Source organism: Schistocerca piceifrons, chromosome 6 (assembly GCF_021461385.2).
Source record: "Schistocerca piceifrons isolate TAMUIC-IGC-003096 chromosome 6, iqSchPice1.1, whole genome shotgun sequence".
Lineage (NCBI taxonomy): Eukaryota > Metazoa > Arthropoda > Insecta > Orthoptera > Acrididae > Schistocerca > Schistocerca piceifrons.
The window spans coordinates 467270845-467286958 of NC_060143.1; the positions used below are offsets into that span (position 1 = coordinate 467270845).

The following is a 16114-nucleotide window of genomic DNA, read 5'->3' on the forward strand; positions in this document are numbered from 1 at the left end:
TAGCTACGGGATCTTCACTCAACTGAGACGTGAATTGTGGGAATACATCTTACGGCTTCGGACCAGAAATTTTGCAGCTGCGCGTATTCAGAAAGTATTGCGTAGCTCTTTTCTATTTGTCCTATTACACTAAGTCAACTAAAAATAATTTCTAATAGGGTTTTGCAGGTGAATACTTCGGCGGCTAAATTTCACGTTATTTGGATTCTTCCGATAAACTGGAGTCTTGGAATATACCTTCCCTATGGGTAGATCTATGTAGTCATTCAACAAAGATCTCCGGCCAGATACTCCTCGACGGATACCTCTGCTTGCAGTAACTGATCGCTGATCCTGAAGATTAACTAAGATTAACGAAATCGGCCCCATTCGTCTTCTTATGCCCGACACGTTACACTTATTTATCTTTCGTGCCAGCTACCAGTCTTCACAACCGGCCTTGTTTATTTGCGCGTGTTTGTTTCGTACCCACGTGAAAATGCCCGTCGCTATCAATCGACGTGACACCACTGTGTCGTCTGCGGACAATCTCAGAGAGCTAAAAACGCTATCCACCGTGAACAGTAATGGACATATCACAAAACACTGAGGTTCTTCTTCCCAGCTCAGAGTTAACACGTAAGTCGTGAGTCAGCTACCAGCACCGTCTCCCCATGCATAGAGGCCTACTGAACTTGGTCTGCGGCAACCTTCGAGCTGTCTTCGCAATCCACTTACCGTGTAATCCACCGAGTGGCTGTCATCGAGCTCTCGGCCCTCAGCCAGGGCATCACCACGCTTCCGCAGCCTTGTTGCTCTCACTGCCTTCCTACGATCTGTAAACAAACTTACATTCAGTAACGTATGACTGGAAGGAGACACGGAATTGGTGTTGATAGGGGGGCGGGAGAAGCAAGGAGTGTGGGAGAGAAGGAATAAGAATATACACTACTGGCCATTAAAATTGCTACACCAAGAAGAAATGCAGATGATAAACGGGTATTCATTGGACAAAGAACTGACATGTGATTACATTCTCACGGAATTTGGGTGCATAGATCCTGAGAAATCAGTACCAAAACAACCACCTCTGGCCGTAATAACGGCCTTGATACGCCTTGGCATTGAGTCAGAGCTTCGATGGCGTATACAGGTACAGCTGACCATGCAACTTCATCACGATACCACATTTCATCAAGAGTAGTGACTGGCGTATTGTGACGAGCCACTTGCTCGGCACAATCGACCAGACGTTTTCAATTGGTGAGAAATCTGGAGAATGTGCTGGTCAGGGAGAAAATTTTCTGTATCCAGAAAATCCTATACAGGACTTGCGACATGCGGTCGTGCCTTATCCTGCTGAAATGTAGCGTTTCGCAGGGATCGAATGAAGGGTAGAACCACGGGTCGTAACACATCTGAAATGTAACATACATTGTTCAAAGTGGCGTCAATGCGAACAAGAGGTGACAGAGACGTGTAACCAATGGCACACCATACCATCACGCCGGGTGATACGCCAGTATGGCGAAGACTAATACACGCTTCCAATATGGAACCATCCGAACCATCCGAAAAAATGACGTTTTGCCATTCGGGCACCCAGGTTCGTCGTGCAGTACACCATCGCAGGCGCTCCTGTCTGTGATGCTGCGTCAAGGTTAACCGCAGCCATGGACTCCGAGCTGATAGTCCATGCTACTGCAAACGTCGTCGAACTGTTCGTGCAGATGGTTGTTGTCTTGCAAACGTCCCCATCTGATGACTCAGGGATCTAGACGTGGCTGCACGATCCGTTACAGCCAAGCGGATAAGATGCCTGTCATCTCGACTGCTAGTGATACGAGGCCGTTGGGATCCAGCACGGCGTTCCGTATTACCCTTTAGCCTCCTGAAACCACCGATTCCATTTTCTGCTAACAGTCATTGGATCTCGACCAACGCGAGCAGCAATGTCGCGATAAACCGCAATCGCGATAGGCTACAATCCGACCTTTATCAAAGTCGGAAACGTGATGGTACGCATTTCTCCTCCTTACACGAGGCATCACAACAACGTCTCACCATGCAATGCCAGTCAACTGCTGTTTGTGTATGAGAAAGCGGTTGGAAACTTTCCTCATGTCAGCTCGTTGTAGGTGTCGCCACCGGCGCCTACCTCGTGTGAATGCTCTGAAAAGCTAATCATTTGCATATCACAGCATCTTCTTCCTGTAGGTTACATTTCGCGTCTGTAGCACATCATCTTCGTGGTGTAGCAATTTTAATGGCCAGTAGTGTACATCACGATAACGTCCAATCGCATTCTGCTAGGCTGGCAAAGATCATAACACAGGAGTTGAGAAGTCATTCCGCAGCAACCATATTCACCTTGAGTCCTAAGATTTTGAGTCTTTCCGCTCCCTGTCGAACAACTTTCAAGCAATTCTCTTTTCAGATGAAAATACGCTCAGAACATGTCTCGACGTGATTTCTACAGTCGCGGTATCGAAAAGATACCCCAGCGTTGGCAGACTGTTGCAAATAGTGAATAAGAATATATTATTGATGACTGAAGTCTCTGTTACGTCTACCTGTTGTGTTTATGAAATTTATGGAAGAAACGCTACGAACTTATGCACCAGGCTAATATATCACTCAACATCTTTGGTCGGGGACTACACCTACATTTACATCTAGATACATTCGCCGCAAGCTACGAACGGTGAGTGGCGGAGAGTACCCTGTACCATAGCTAGTCGTTTCCTTTCCTGTTCCACTCGCAGATAGAACGATGGAAAAACGAGTGTCTTTATGCCTCTGTAAGAGCCCTAATTTCTCGTATCTTATCTTCGTGGTTCGACGCTAAATGTATATTGGCGGCAGTAGGATCGTTCTGCAGAGAGCTCAAATGCCGATTTTATAAACTGCTTCTTCCCTCCAGCGATTCCCACTTGAGCTCCCCAAGAACATCCCTAACCCTTGCATGCTGAGCGAATTTACCGATATCAAATCTAGCAGCTCGCCTCTGAACTGATTCGATGTCTTCTGTCAATTCGACCTGGTGCGCATCCCAAACACTGGAGTAGTACTGAAGAGTAGGTCGTATTGTCGTCCTAGATGCCGTCTAACATTCTTCCAATAAACCGATTAGAAATCTACTCTGTAGAAATCAGCATGGGTTTCGAAAAAGACGATCGTGTGAAACCCAGTTCGCGCTATTCGTCCACGAGAGTCAGACAGGTAGACGCTGTGTTTCTTGACTTCCGCAAGGCGTTAGATACAGTTCCCCACAGTCGTCTGATGAACAAAGTAAGAGCATATGGACTATCAGACCAATTGTGTGATTGGATTGAAGAGTTCCTAGATAGCAGAACGCAGCATGTCATTCTCAATGGAGAGAAGTCTTCCAAAGTAAGAATGATTTCAGGTATGCGGCAGTGAAGTGTCGTAGGACCGTTGCTATTCACAATATATATAAATGACCTTGTGGATAACATCTGAAGTTCATTGAGGCTTTTTGCGAATCATACTATAGTATATCGAGAGGTTCTAACAATGGAAAATTGTACTGAAATGCAGGAGGATCTGCAACGAATTGAATAATGGTATAGGGAATGGCAATTGAATATCAATGCAGACAAGTGTAATGTGCTACGAATACATAGAAAGGAGGATCATTTATCATTTAGCTACAAAACAGCAGGTCAGCAACTGGAAGCAGTTAATTCCATAAATTATCTGGGAGCAGGCATTAGGAGTGATTTAAAATGGAATGACCATACAAAATCAATCGTCGGTAAAGCAGATGCCAGACTGAGATTCAAGGATATGTAGTCCGAAAACAAAGGAAGTAGGTTACAGTACACTTGTTCGGCCACTGCTTGAATACTGCTCACCGGTGTGCGATCCGTACCAGATAGGGTTGATAGAAGAGATAGAGAAGATCCAACGGAGAGCAGCGTGCTTCGTTACAGGATCATTTAGTAATCGCAAAAGCGTTACGGAGATGATAAATAAACTCCAGTGGAAGACTCTGCAAGAGAGACGCTCAGTAGCTCGGAAGGGGGTTTTGTTGAAGTTTCGAGAACATACCTTCACCGAGGAATTAAGCAGTATATTGCTCCCCCCCTACGTATATCTCGCGAAGAGACCATGAGGATAAAATCAGAGAGATTAGAGCCCACACAGAGGCATACCGACAATCTTTCTTTCCACGAACAATACGAGACTGGAATAGAAGGGAGAACCGATAGAGGTACTCAAGGTACCCTCCGCCACACACTGCCAGGTGGCTTGCGGAGTGTGGATGTAGATGTATTTGTAGTAGTCGACCATGCGCATTTCCTACCAAAATCCTCACTCGCACGTTACATTTCATATCGCTTCGCAACGTTACGCCCAGATGTTTAAAGAACTTGTCTGTGTCAAGCAGGACACTTCTAATGCTGTATCCCAATGTTACAGGTTTGTTCTCTTACTCATCCGCATTAACTTACATTTTCCTCCATTAAAAGCCAGCTGACATTCGTCACATCAAGTAGAAATCTTGTCTAGGCCATCTTGCATCAACCTACAGCCACCTCAGATGATCATCGTCGGTATTAATGCTGGCGTCATGCTCTGGGGCCTCATAGGGTATATTCCACGCCTCACCTGATAGTGATGGAACGACAGCTACACCCACTCCATCCGAATCAGTGCATGCATGCAGGCTAGAGGGGTTGTAACTTCATATTAGTAAAGGGAATCAGACTGCCAAGTTCTTTGTAAATCTGATTCGATTGTCACTGAATTGACATCACATTCTATTTCGTTTCCTCCTCCTGTTACAGATGTTTCGCTGTTCTTGTCATGAAGTGTACACAATCGTATCTGTATTTGTGTCGTATGGTGTGGAGGCTAAGGAAACAACGTTTGTTTACCAGCTTAGGACTATCTAATCCCTGCATAAAACGAGAGTCTCGTATGCGAGCCTCGATTGGGTGTGTTTATACCACAACGGACGAGTCTGATCCCTTTGCTTTGCCTTTAATTTAGTACATTTCTCCAACACTTTTTCAAACTTTTTAATGCGCACATTGAAACATATTCGTATTTACTTAAACCCTTGTTTGGAAGTGGTTATACATTATAAAACTTATTTTGATATCGAAATATCTAGATCTCAGACCAGGGCAACAGAACTGTATTAAAATTAGATTTTGGACGGAAATACGTGAAGCACACGCTACACGATGCGAAATCCAGGCTAGTCATTAAATCAGAGTCTTAAAATATGGCTGCGAAGTAGTAACTGTGTGAATCTGAAGAGGTTGAAAAATCAGTCAGTTGCACACTAAGGTTTATTATCCCTTGACCTACATTTCGAAATTTGTAAAAATATCTTCTTCAGAAGTAGCAGGCCTTGTTGCATCACATGATGGTACTTTGGATTATATGAAGCCAAGCGCCTTCATGTAATCTGAAGTACCATAACGTGATATTACAAGTACAGCTACTTCTGAACAACATATTTATTCACATATTGAAACCTAGTTCAAGAGTTTTTACACCTTAATGTATGCCTGATTAGCTGATATTCAACCACTTAGTCAATCAGACTATTTCCTACGAGAGAGCCAATCCGTTTGAAATGAAATTTACATACGTTATTCGACTGTAAACCAAATTACTCATATTAAAATCTACACCCTGAATATTGTCTACCTTTATCTTTAATCTTGCAAACAATGGCTATATCAGAAGTGGTAATTCTGTTACACAGCAAATGGACATAAAATGTAATGCTTCTGACTTTCTGATAAACTGCTAGAAAACTTATAAGACAGCACTTTTCTGAAATCTTTCACTGATATAAAACCTCTAAACTGATATGATACGTTCGTAAATACATTCTGTCAGTCACTGTACCTTGCAATGGACATTAATTTTGAGAATAATTAAATTTATTGGCCTACCTGTGTTCACGGAACGCTCGTCTGTACTGCAACATGTTACAATTAACATAAAGTTGAAACTGTCAAAAATCAAATTTCATTTACCATACATGCGATGCGCAATGCAAGGCGGTATCTTATCACTTTTCATAAAAATGTTTCTGCAGCATACAACTCGCGATGTGCAATCCGAGTGTACAGACACATTCATAAAGGTAAAGAAAGAACAATGAGGAACTAAACTCCAAGTTAAACTACGATTCATTAAGCCACACAACAATACACCTTCTCATAAAGTTCTCACAACTTGACAAGTTTGTAAAATGTTTCTCAACAGTTTTCCTGTGTACATTTACTTTCATTGACACTTGTTGCAATTGTAAGAAGACAAAACTATTTGATATAATATAATATATACAATATATATTATAAAATTTGTTCTGGAGACTTCAGACAAATGGAATATTCTAACAATTTTGAAGAAGCTATACAGTTACAAAAATACGTATAAAAAACTGAAAATTGAAATTTCCTCTTTTTAACATCCTTCTACTGATATAATCTCGTTTTATTTACTCAGAACATAACAGTACAAATTCCTTTCACAAAACACCAGGCCAGTTTGGATCCTTTTCAAACCGAGAACAGTGCCAGACTGACTAGCACACACTGCCTGCTACTCTCTTCAAAAGAAGTAACCTCTCTGACCAACATGCGTGGTCTCAAGAACAGACTTACAAAGAATGAAGTTATATCGATATTACAGATGTTGAGTAGATTTTCAGATTCGCAACTTCATTCATATTTATGGGCAAAACTTTTTGAAGATCGTCATGGCGAATAAGACGGTCGCCTTTCAACATTAATGGACGTCATTTAAATGTACTCGTCTACTTAAGATTTTCGAACGATGTTAAAAATGTATATCGTTCTATATAGGAAAAAGCTACTGTTTCAATATCTTGGATGATACAACATATTACCAACACAATAAGATTTCGTGCCACACCGCTTGCAATCATTTGTCGGAAATCTCGTTTCGATATATTTAACGTTTCATGAACTGAAAGGGGAGTTTCTTCCTAAGCGGCTTACCCTATTTAGACAAACTCATGAAGTTCTTTTAGAAAAGTTTAAAATGTTCCCGACTTTTTTATTGTGCAGACACGAAAACGGAAACAAAGTTCATTCCACAAAAAAATGTTCGTGCCAGTTTATTTGATTTTAATTTGGAATTCACAAGCCCACGAACCGATTTGAAACTTAGTTATTTTCAATTAAATTCCAGTATATGACTCTTCAGTTACTTTAAACCTCAGAACCAACAGAAATCCCTCGAAAACACCAGAATTAATAAAAATTTAAACGGGATGGTGCAAAAGGGCCACACTCACAAGGTCAACGTGTCAACGTATGATATCAGCATTTACCAGCATGCTCTTCTCTTTTCGTCGGTATGTACAGCGTGAACCATTATAGAACTCTAAATCCCAGCTTGCTGGAAATGGGTCGAAATATCTTCCAACTGGGAATTACTGAAAAGTGATACCTGGTTCCTCCTCAAGAATCACAATGAATGGAAGCCTACCTGTTGTCTTCGTTACGTGAAACCAGTTTGATGGAATTAGTTTTAAGTAGTTCTTCGTACAATGACGCCAAGTGTATGCATGCACTCGATATTTGACGAGGAAGTAAATTATCAAATTCGATAAGTCTCTGCACATGCTGTACGTGTACCTGTCATCAGAACACCAGGGCAGAATCTGCGGCGGGCCACGGACGCGCTCCACTTTGAGAGGACGTCATTCTTGACTCAGAAGGCAATTCGATGACGGCTACTCCAAACACTGCCCACGTCATCAACTCCTCTAGAGCACACGGGTCAGAACTCGTTGCCACGGTATGTGGGAAGATCTGAATGCGGTCCGATCATCAAATTCATTTCAAACGCAAATGATACATTCCCGGGAGTGGGCTCTTTATCAGTTCCCTTACAACTCTAGGAATCTGTAAAGAGAATTGTGAAGCAGCCTGTACAACCGAAAAACTTACTTCCTAAAACGGACGACGTCTTCCTAATCGCAGTCACAGTTTGAGATATTCCTGTCTATTGCAACTGCACATTTAAACAGAGGGAGGGCCCTTCGTAGTATAGAGATTGGTCTAATTCGGATGATGCCGGACGTTAAAACCTCCTCCAGGAATGCAGATTCAGCTTTTCAGTAGCTATTACGTACTACACTCCGAACGTCAATTACACGCAGTGACCTTGGCAATGTTCCATACAACCAACTGTCACACACGCTCCACTCCATTGCCGACGCCGGGCAAGAGACTTTCAAGTAAAATGTCTCCTCTGTATGGTAACGTACGTAGTGGATGTACGAGTACAGGTTGTAGACACATGACTGACGACATTTGCAACTTTGGGTCGGGCCGTGAGTCATGCTCGGATAGCTAAATCGTAAGACGACCGCTCGTCATAAGAGGGAAATCCGGTTTCGAGTACCGGTCCGGCACAAATTTTCATTATCGTCATTCCTTTATACAGCTGATGGTAATCCATATTCGTAACTGCGAATAAATTTCACGCACTGAAGTTAGCCGCGCTGGATAGCCGAGCGGTCTAAGGCGCTGCAGTCATTGACTGTGAGGCTGATCCCGGCGGAGGTTCGAGTCCTCTCTTGGGCATGGGTGTGTGGGTTTGTCCTTAGGATAATTTAGGTTAAGTAGTGTGTACGCATAGGGACTGATGACCTTATCAGTTAAGTCCCATAAGATTTCACACACATTTGAACATTTTGAACATTAAAGTTAATGAGTCCAGAACACCGGAATCACTCCTTAACGTAAGTGATCCCGGAAAACAAGATCACACACTGCATACAAACCGTAAAACATGTCAAAATGACGGCCAGTTATCATGTGCTACTGTACTACAGCACTCTGTAAATATCGCACTAAAATTATGCCGTTCCTTTTCGAATGTAAGCTGGAAATTGAACTAAAATTACGCTATTTCTCTTCGCATACGTGATGGTGTGCCATTAAAACAGACGAAAACATGTTTTGGACCACTTTTCCCATGATAACTAGAAACCAGTGTCGAGTACTAGTATTATGGTCAGCCGTGCAACGATCAACTCAGGGAAGGAACGCTGTCGTTTTCGAGTGTGCATGTTCTGATGCAAGGTAAAGGCACGAGAGAGGCAATTCTGACGTTGCGGTTGATAATGGAAGCAAGACTAAAGAAAAATCAAGACACGTAAGCTACATAGAGAGACGGGTAACATACAATATATACAAGAGCCAAGAGGGAATAATAAGAGTGGACAACCAAGAGTGGACAACAAGAAGTGCTCGGATTAAAACGGGTAGAAGATAGGGATGTAGTCTTTCACCTCTGCTGTACAATCTGTACAGCTGTAAGTAGGCTGTTTAGGTTTTTATGTTGGTAACGCCGCGTAGCGCTCTGTATGAAAATCACTGACTGTGCTGTGTGCAATCTGTGGCTGGTTGGCATTGTTGGAATATTCGCTATTGTAGTGTTGGGCAGTTGGATGTAAACAGTGCATAGCGTTGCGCAGTTGGAGGTGAGCCGCCAGCAGTGGTGGATGTGGGGAGAGAGAGATGGCAGAGTTTTGAGATGTCAATCTGACGAGCTGGACGTGTGTCAATCAGAAAAAGGAAATTTGCCAAACTTGATGTCACAAATTATACATATATAGTATGACTTTTGAACACTATTAAGGTAAATACATTCTTTGTTCTCTATCAAAATCTTTCATTTGCTGACTATATGCCTATCAGTAGTTAGTGCCTTCATTAGAATTTTTTATTTAGCTGGCAGTATTGGCGCTCGCTGTATTGCAGTAGTTCGAGTAACGAAGATTTTTGTGAGGTAAGTGATTCATGAAAGGTATAGGTTATTGTTAGTCAGGGCCATTCTTTTGTAGAATTATTGAAAGTCAGATTGCGTTGCGCTAAAAATATTGTGTGTCAGTTTGAAACGGTACAGTAGTTTCCGCTCCATAAGCAGCAGGTTTCACTGCTCGCTCGCACCGGGAAATAGAGACAGAGGCGGCTTCGCAGCCAATTTTATTACACGACGCGGCCGGCCGCGTGTGCAACAGAACCCATGTGGACGGGTGGAAAGAAATGTGTCAGGCTTCATAATACGTATTTATATGTGTCGTGTGTTATGCATTTCTTGTACGTGGATGTGAATCTGCACATGAACTTTCCTAATCCTCCTCACACCTTTCCGTACAGCGTGACCAAATTTTTGTTGGGAAGTAGTTCTGTAGTATAGTAGTGCCAACCTTACTCCAGGCTAGGGGATCAGGGGGACAGCACAGGCAGGTAAAAGTCAAAGACCTTCCAGTGTCACAAGATCTGGGGTGGAGAGGTTGGTCACGGCCAAGTGGTTCGACCACCCCCTCCACCGGGGCCCAGGAAGACCTCCGGGTGCCCGCCATATTCAGGGGTGTTACAGAAGATGGGTAAGCGAGCAGACGTGCCCTCAGTGCGTCTGTCTCACTGTTCACGCATGGAAGAGAGGTATTTGAATATTTGTACTAATTCTTTTATTTCCAGCTTCGGATTGTGTAAGGAAATGAATGATGTCGTTAATTTAGGAAATCTGACCTCCTATGTTAATGTATCTGGTCCCAAGTTTGTCTGTTATCCTCCTCACGTAGTGGATGTGCTATGTAAGATATTGGGAGACTTTGGTGGTATACATTTGGCCAACGCAATTCCGTCACCCGTAGAAATGTGCGTGCAGATTAGTACATAATATACCCGAGCTATAAGTTGTAAAATTGTAATATCTGTAAACTGAAACAATTGCTGCTATCGCTGTAACGTCGAGTGATAATGTTTAAAATAAATAGGAAATCAACTGTCATCAATCTTTAACACACCTAAAAAATCACAAAGAAGTCAAGTTAAAGGAATTTTTTAAAAATAAAAGCTATAGAATGCAGGGACCCACACATCAGCGTGTGAGCCTTCCAGCCCCTTGCCTAGTATCGTACAGTAAGGGCACGCTCTCTAGGTAGCGCTCTCAAGCTCCTCTCCCCAATTTCGATTCAGGGCTTGACGACATCAACTTTCATCTGCGTCACTAGGCAAGGAGGTATGACGGTAAACTTTCAAGTTTAATGATGATCAGAATAAGTAAAGAGAGAAATGTCTGAGTACGTTCAGTTTTGCTCAGCTGTTTGAAAATCAAATAACGTAAGAGGTTTACCAGCACAGTCATTCTTAATTTTTCTAAGGAGATGTTTCACAGCGAAGAAGCAATGATAGAAATGAAAGAAAGGTTCAGGGGTGAAATCAAAATTCAAGATCAGTGATACGATTCGTTGATGAAATTGCTATCCTGAGTGAAATTGAAGAAGAATCACAGGATCTGCTGAACGAAATGAACAGTCTAATGAGTACAGAATGTGGACTGAGAGCAAATAGAAGAAGGACGAAAGTAATGAGAAGTAGCAGAAACGATAAAAACGAGAAACTTAACATTAGAATTGAAGGTCACGAAGTATATGAAGTTAAGGAATTCTTCTACCTAGGCAGTAAAATGACCAATGACGGACGGAGCAAGGAGGACATCAAAAGCAGACTAACACTGGCAAAAAGAGCATTCCTATCCAAGAGAAGTCTACTAATATCAAACATAGGCCTTAATTTGAGGAACAAATTTCTGAGAATGCATGAAACACTGCTTCGTATGGTGGTGAATCATGTACTGTGGGAAAACCGGAACAGAAGCGAATCGAAGCATTAGAGATATGGTGCTACGGAGGAATGTCGAAAATTAGGTGGACTGATAAGGAATGGAGAGGTTCTGATCAGAATCGGTGAGCAAGGGAACCTACGGGAAACACAGAGAAGAAGAAGGGACCGGATGATAGGACATCTGTTAAGGCATCAGGTACCTGAGGGAGTTATAGAGGGCAAAAATTCTAGAGGAAGGCAGAGATTGGAATACATCCAGCAAATAAATGAAGAAGTAGGTTACAAGTGCTACTCTGAGATGAAGTGTTTGGCACAGGAGAGGAATTAGTGGCGGGCCACATCAAACCAGTCAGAAGACTGATGACGCCCCCCCCCCCCAAAAAAAAGTTCTGATGTGACGTCATACCTTTCTGCACTGCCAGTCCTACGCTGCACAGAGCACGAGGCCAATATTTTTCTTAGAAACTCTCCTCATGTAACGTATTGTGCAAGCGAAGAGCGTCAGCGACTTTTTTCTGACGTTCTCCTAGTATTGGCTCTGGGGGTGAGGGGCTAGCTCTACTGAGTGGTAATTCGCTGGCATGGGTTCGATTCCTGCTGCTACCAAAATTTTTTGTTTTGTTTTATTCCTCACGATGTTAAACAGCAAATTATAAATTTAAATACATTTCAACCGTCCAGTTTATATAAGTAAAATTAATACATTCCATTTCGTTACGAATAGTACCCTTGTAAGCTAAAACGCTATAGATGGTCGTAAAAGAACGACTACATGAGCAAAATTAGTAGGAAAGATTTTTTCTTCATTGCGGGAACTATAGCAATGAAATTATTAAAAGACGGTGACCTTTCCCACTTTTGCTGTTTTAATTTTATTTGTTCACAGCCAGTTTCAGCCTTCTAGGCCGTTCTCAAGCGATTTGATAGTCCTGCAATAGAAAACTATGCCTTAGATATTAAAATGTCAGCATCTTTAAATCTGTGTTTCCTATTCGTTTTGATTTGCAAGTGCTTTCTCACATAATGACTTGAGAATGGGCTAGAAAGTTGAAATCAGCTATGGACGAATAAAATTAATGCATCAAAAGAGGAAAAGGCCACATACATACAGTATGAAAGTGTTTTCTGTAGATGTTCTGATAAAGAGACAGTTTTCCAGTACATCTTAGGATAAATTAAGGTTCAAAGAGTTAGATAGATCTTCTCTTAATGTAAATCCAACCACCGGAGGGTGTGAGACGAGATTCGCCGATTTTGCTCAAACTATGTGTGTTGAAGCAGGTAGATGCAACTTTCAATTTCCTAGAATATTTCACCTGAATGGGCTATACGGAAAGATGAAACACGCTCTAAAGATTTAGGCGAGGAGTATGGGAAAACTTTGAGCGACACATGTCGAAACTGCGCGGTAGCATAGTGGTTACTAGTGGAGACTCACATTTCTGTGTCTGGTGTTCTATTGCAGATTACTTATATCCTTTTTTTCTCTCGTTTTATTTTATTCCCTGCAATTTTAAGCGATCAGTTATAAAATTTAAACTGTTCAATTTATATACATAAAATTAATATATTCAGTTTAGTTATGGTTACACTCCTTTAAAGGCCCGCATCTCGTGGTCGTGCGGTAGCGTTCTCGCTTCCCACGCCCGGGTTCCCGGGTTCGATTCCCGGCGGGGTCAGGGATTTTCTCTGCCTCGTGATGGCTGGGTGTTGTGTTCTGTCCTTAGGTTAGTTATGTTTAATTAGTTCTAAGTTCTAGGCGACTGATGACCTCAGCAGTTGAGTCGCATAGTGCTCAGAGCCATTTGAACCAACTCCTTTAAATCAAAAGGCTATAGGCCACCACATTGTAGTACGTTGGTAAAATTTTACACGAGTCTCCACTGCAAGTCAATAAAGCATGATTTAGATAATCACCTGGCATCAGTAGGTTTCATTTTTATTATTTTATCTACGCCTACTTCTACAAGCCTCCATATGGTATCTGGCAGAGCAAAATTTTCTTTTACATTCGTGGTCATTTCATGATATTTATGGAATAGAATGTACCATGTCGTATAACAGTCTTGCAATGTACGTTATGGGAATTTTGACTATAAAATTCTCGGTAATGCAGAAATTGCCTGTTGTAGCTTCTACCAATGGAAAACAGCATATCCACATCTCTCTCGTGTATAACACACGCACTCGTGACGAATCTTGTCACTCTTGTATCGATCTTCTCTATCTCCTCTGCCAGTTCTAGACTCTAAGAGTCGCGAGTGTAGCGCAAAATCCACCAATTGCTAGCAAGGCTGTAAGCCTTTTCTCATGTGAATGTACTACGTTTCCTTAGGATTCTCCCAATAAAGCTTGTTTCCTACAAATTTTATGTGGTAGTTCCGCTTTAGATCGCTCCGAACACTTATTCCTACTGATTTTACGGTTGTTCTTGTTTAAAACGATTTATCGCTTCGCCTCTTAGCCCACAGAGTAGTCAGACAATAGGCGGGGCGCTCTCTCCGATTATTTACATGCAACACCGGAAAGTTTTTTACACGGAGGTGGAGAACGTCACGGGATATCTGCTTTCGCCCGGCGCGTAGTACAGCAACTTGAAGTGGCATGGATTCCAGAAGTCGCTTGAAGTCCCAAGCAGAAATGTTGAGCAATGCTCCCTCCACAGCCATTCATAACGGCGAAAGTGTTGTCAGTGCAGGATTTTGTCCACGATCTGACCTCTCATTTATTGCCCATAAATGTTCGAAGGGAGTCATTTCGAACGATATGGGTGGCCAAATCATTTGCTAGAATTGTCCAGAAAGTTCTTCGAACAGCTCTGGCGAGGAAACATGGCGTATTGTAATCCATAAACGTTCCGTCGTTGGTTGGGGACATGAAGTCGAATAATGGCTGTAAATGATTTCCGACAAGCCATACATAACAATTTCCTGTCAATGATCGGTTCAGTCGGACCAGAGGAGGCCATTCCATACAAACACAACACACACCATTTGGAGCAACCACCAGCTTGTACTTTTTTTTGTTTAATCTCATAGGATTTAACTGCTAAGGTCATCAGTCCCTAAGATTACACACTAATTAACCTAAATTATCCTAAGGATAAACACACACACCCATGCCTGAGGGAGGACTTGAACCTCCGCCGGGACCAGCCGCACAGTCCATGACTGCAGCGCCTTAAGACCGCTCGACCACCAGCTTGCACAGTGCTTTATTGACAACTTGGGTCCATGTTTCGTGACACTCAAACCCTACCATCGGCTCTTACCAACGGAAATTGGAACTCATCTCACCAGGCCACGATTTTCTAGTCTTCTAGGATCCAACCGACGTGCTCACGAACCCAGGAGAAGCGCTACACGTGATGTTGTGTTATTAGTAAAGGCACTCACGTCGGTCGACTGATGCCATAGCCCATTAACGCCAAATTTTGCCTCACGTCCCACATTTATTACACGCAGCTTGGCTTGTCTGTTAGCACTGACAACTCTACGCAAACGCCGCTGCTCTCGGTCCTTAAGTGGAGGCCGTGGGCCTGCGCGTTGTCCGTGGTGAGAGATAGTATCTGAAACTTGGTATTCTACATCTACATCCATGATCAGCAAGCCACATGCCGGTGTGTGGCGCAGGGTACCTTGAGTACCTCTGTCGGTTCTCCCTTCTATTCCAGTCTCATATTGTTCGTGGAAAGAAAGATTGTCGGTATGCCTCAAAAACGGCTCTGAGCACTATGGGACGCAACTGCTGTGGTCGTCAGTCCCCTGGAACTTAGAACTACTTAAACCAAACTAACCTAAGGACATCACACACATCCACGCCCGAGGCAGGATTCGAACCTGCGACCGTAGCAGTCGCACGGTTCCGGACTGCGCGCCTAGAACCGCGAGACCACTGCGGCCGGCCGGTATGCCTCTGTGTGGGCTCTAATCTCGCTATGCTCATGGTCTCTTCGCGAGATATACTTAGGTATGTTCTCGAAACTTCGACAAAAGGCCGTACCGAACAACTGAGCGTGTCTCTTGCAGAGTCTTCCACTGGAGTTTATCTATCATCTCCGTAACGCTTTCGCGATTACTAAATTATGCTGTAACGAAGCGCGCTGCTCTCCGTTGGATATTCTTTATCTCTTCTGTCAACCCTATCTGGTACGGATCCCACACCAGTGAGCAGTATCCAAGCAGTGGGTGAACAAGTGTACTACAACCTACTTCCTTTGTTTTCGGACCATTTCCTTAGCATTCTTCCAATGAATCTCAGTCTGACATCTTCTTTACCGACGATTAATTTTATATTGTCATTGCATTTTAAATCACTCCTATTGCCTACTCCCAGATAGTTTATGGAATTAATTGCTTCCAGTTGCTGACCTGCTATATTTGATACATGATAAAGGATCTTTCTTTTATGTGTTGGCAGCACATTACACTTGTCTATATTGTACATTTCAGTATAATTTTCCATTCTTACAA

The 16114-nt window shown here is 42.7% G+C and overlaps 1 protein-coding gene across 1 annotated transcript in view; it reads right to left on the reverse strand.

Annotated features, from left to right (window-relative positions):
- Positions 1-630: 630 nt before the first annotated feature.
- LOC124803384 overlaps positions 631-16114 on the reverse strand; it is a 116895-nt gene continuing 101411 nt past the window's right edge. Inside the window, exon 2 of the mRNA XM_047264569.1 lies at positions 631-815. Coding sequence (XP_047120525.1) covers positions 631-815 — 185 coding nt within the window. The remainder of the gene's footprint in view (positions 816-16114) is intronic.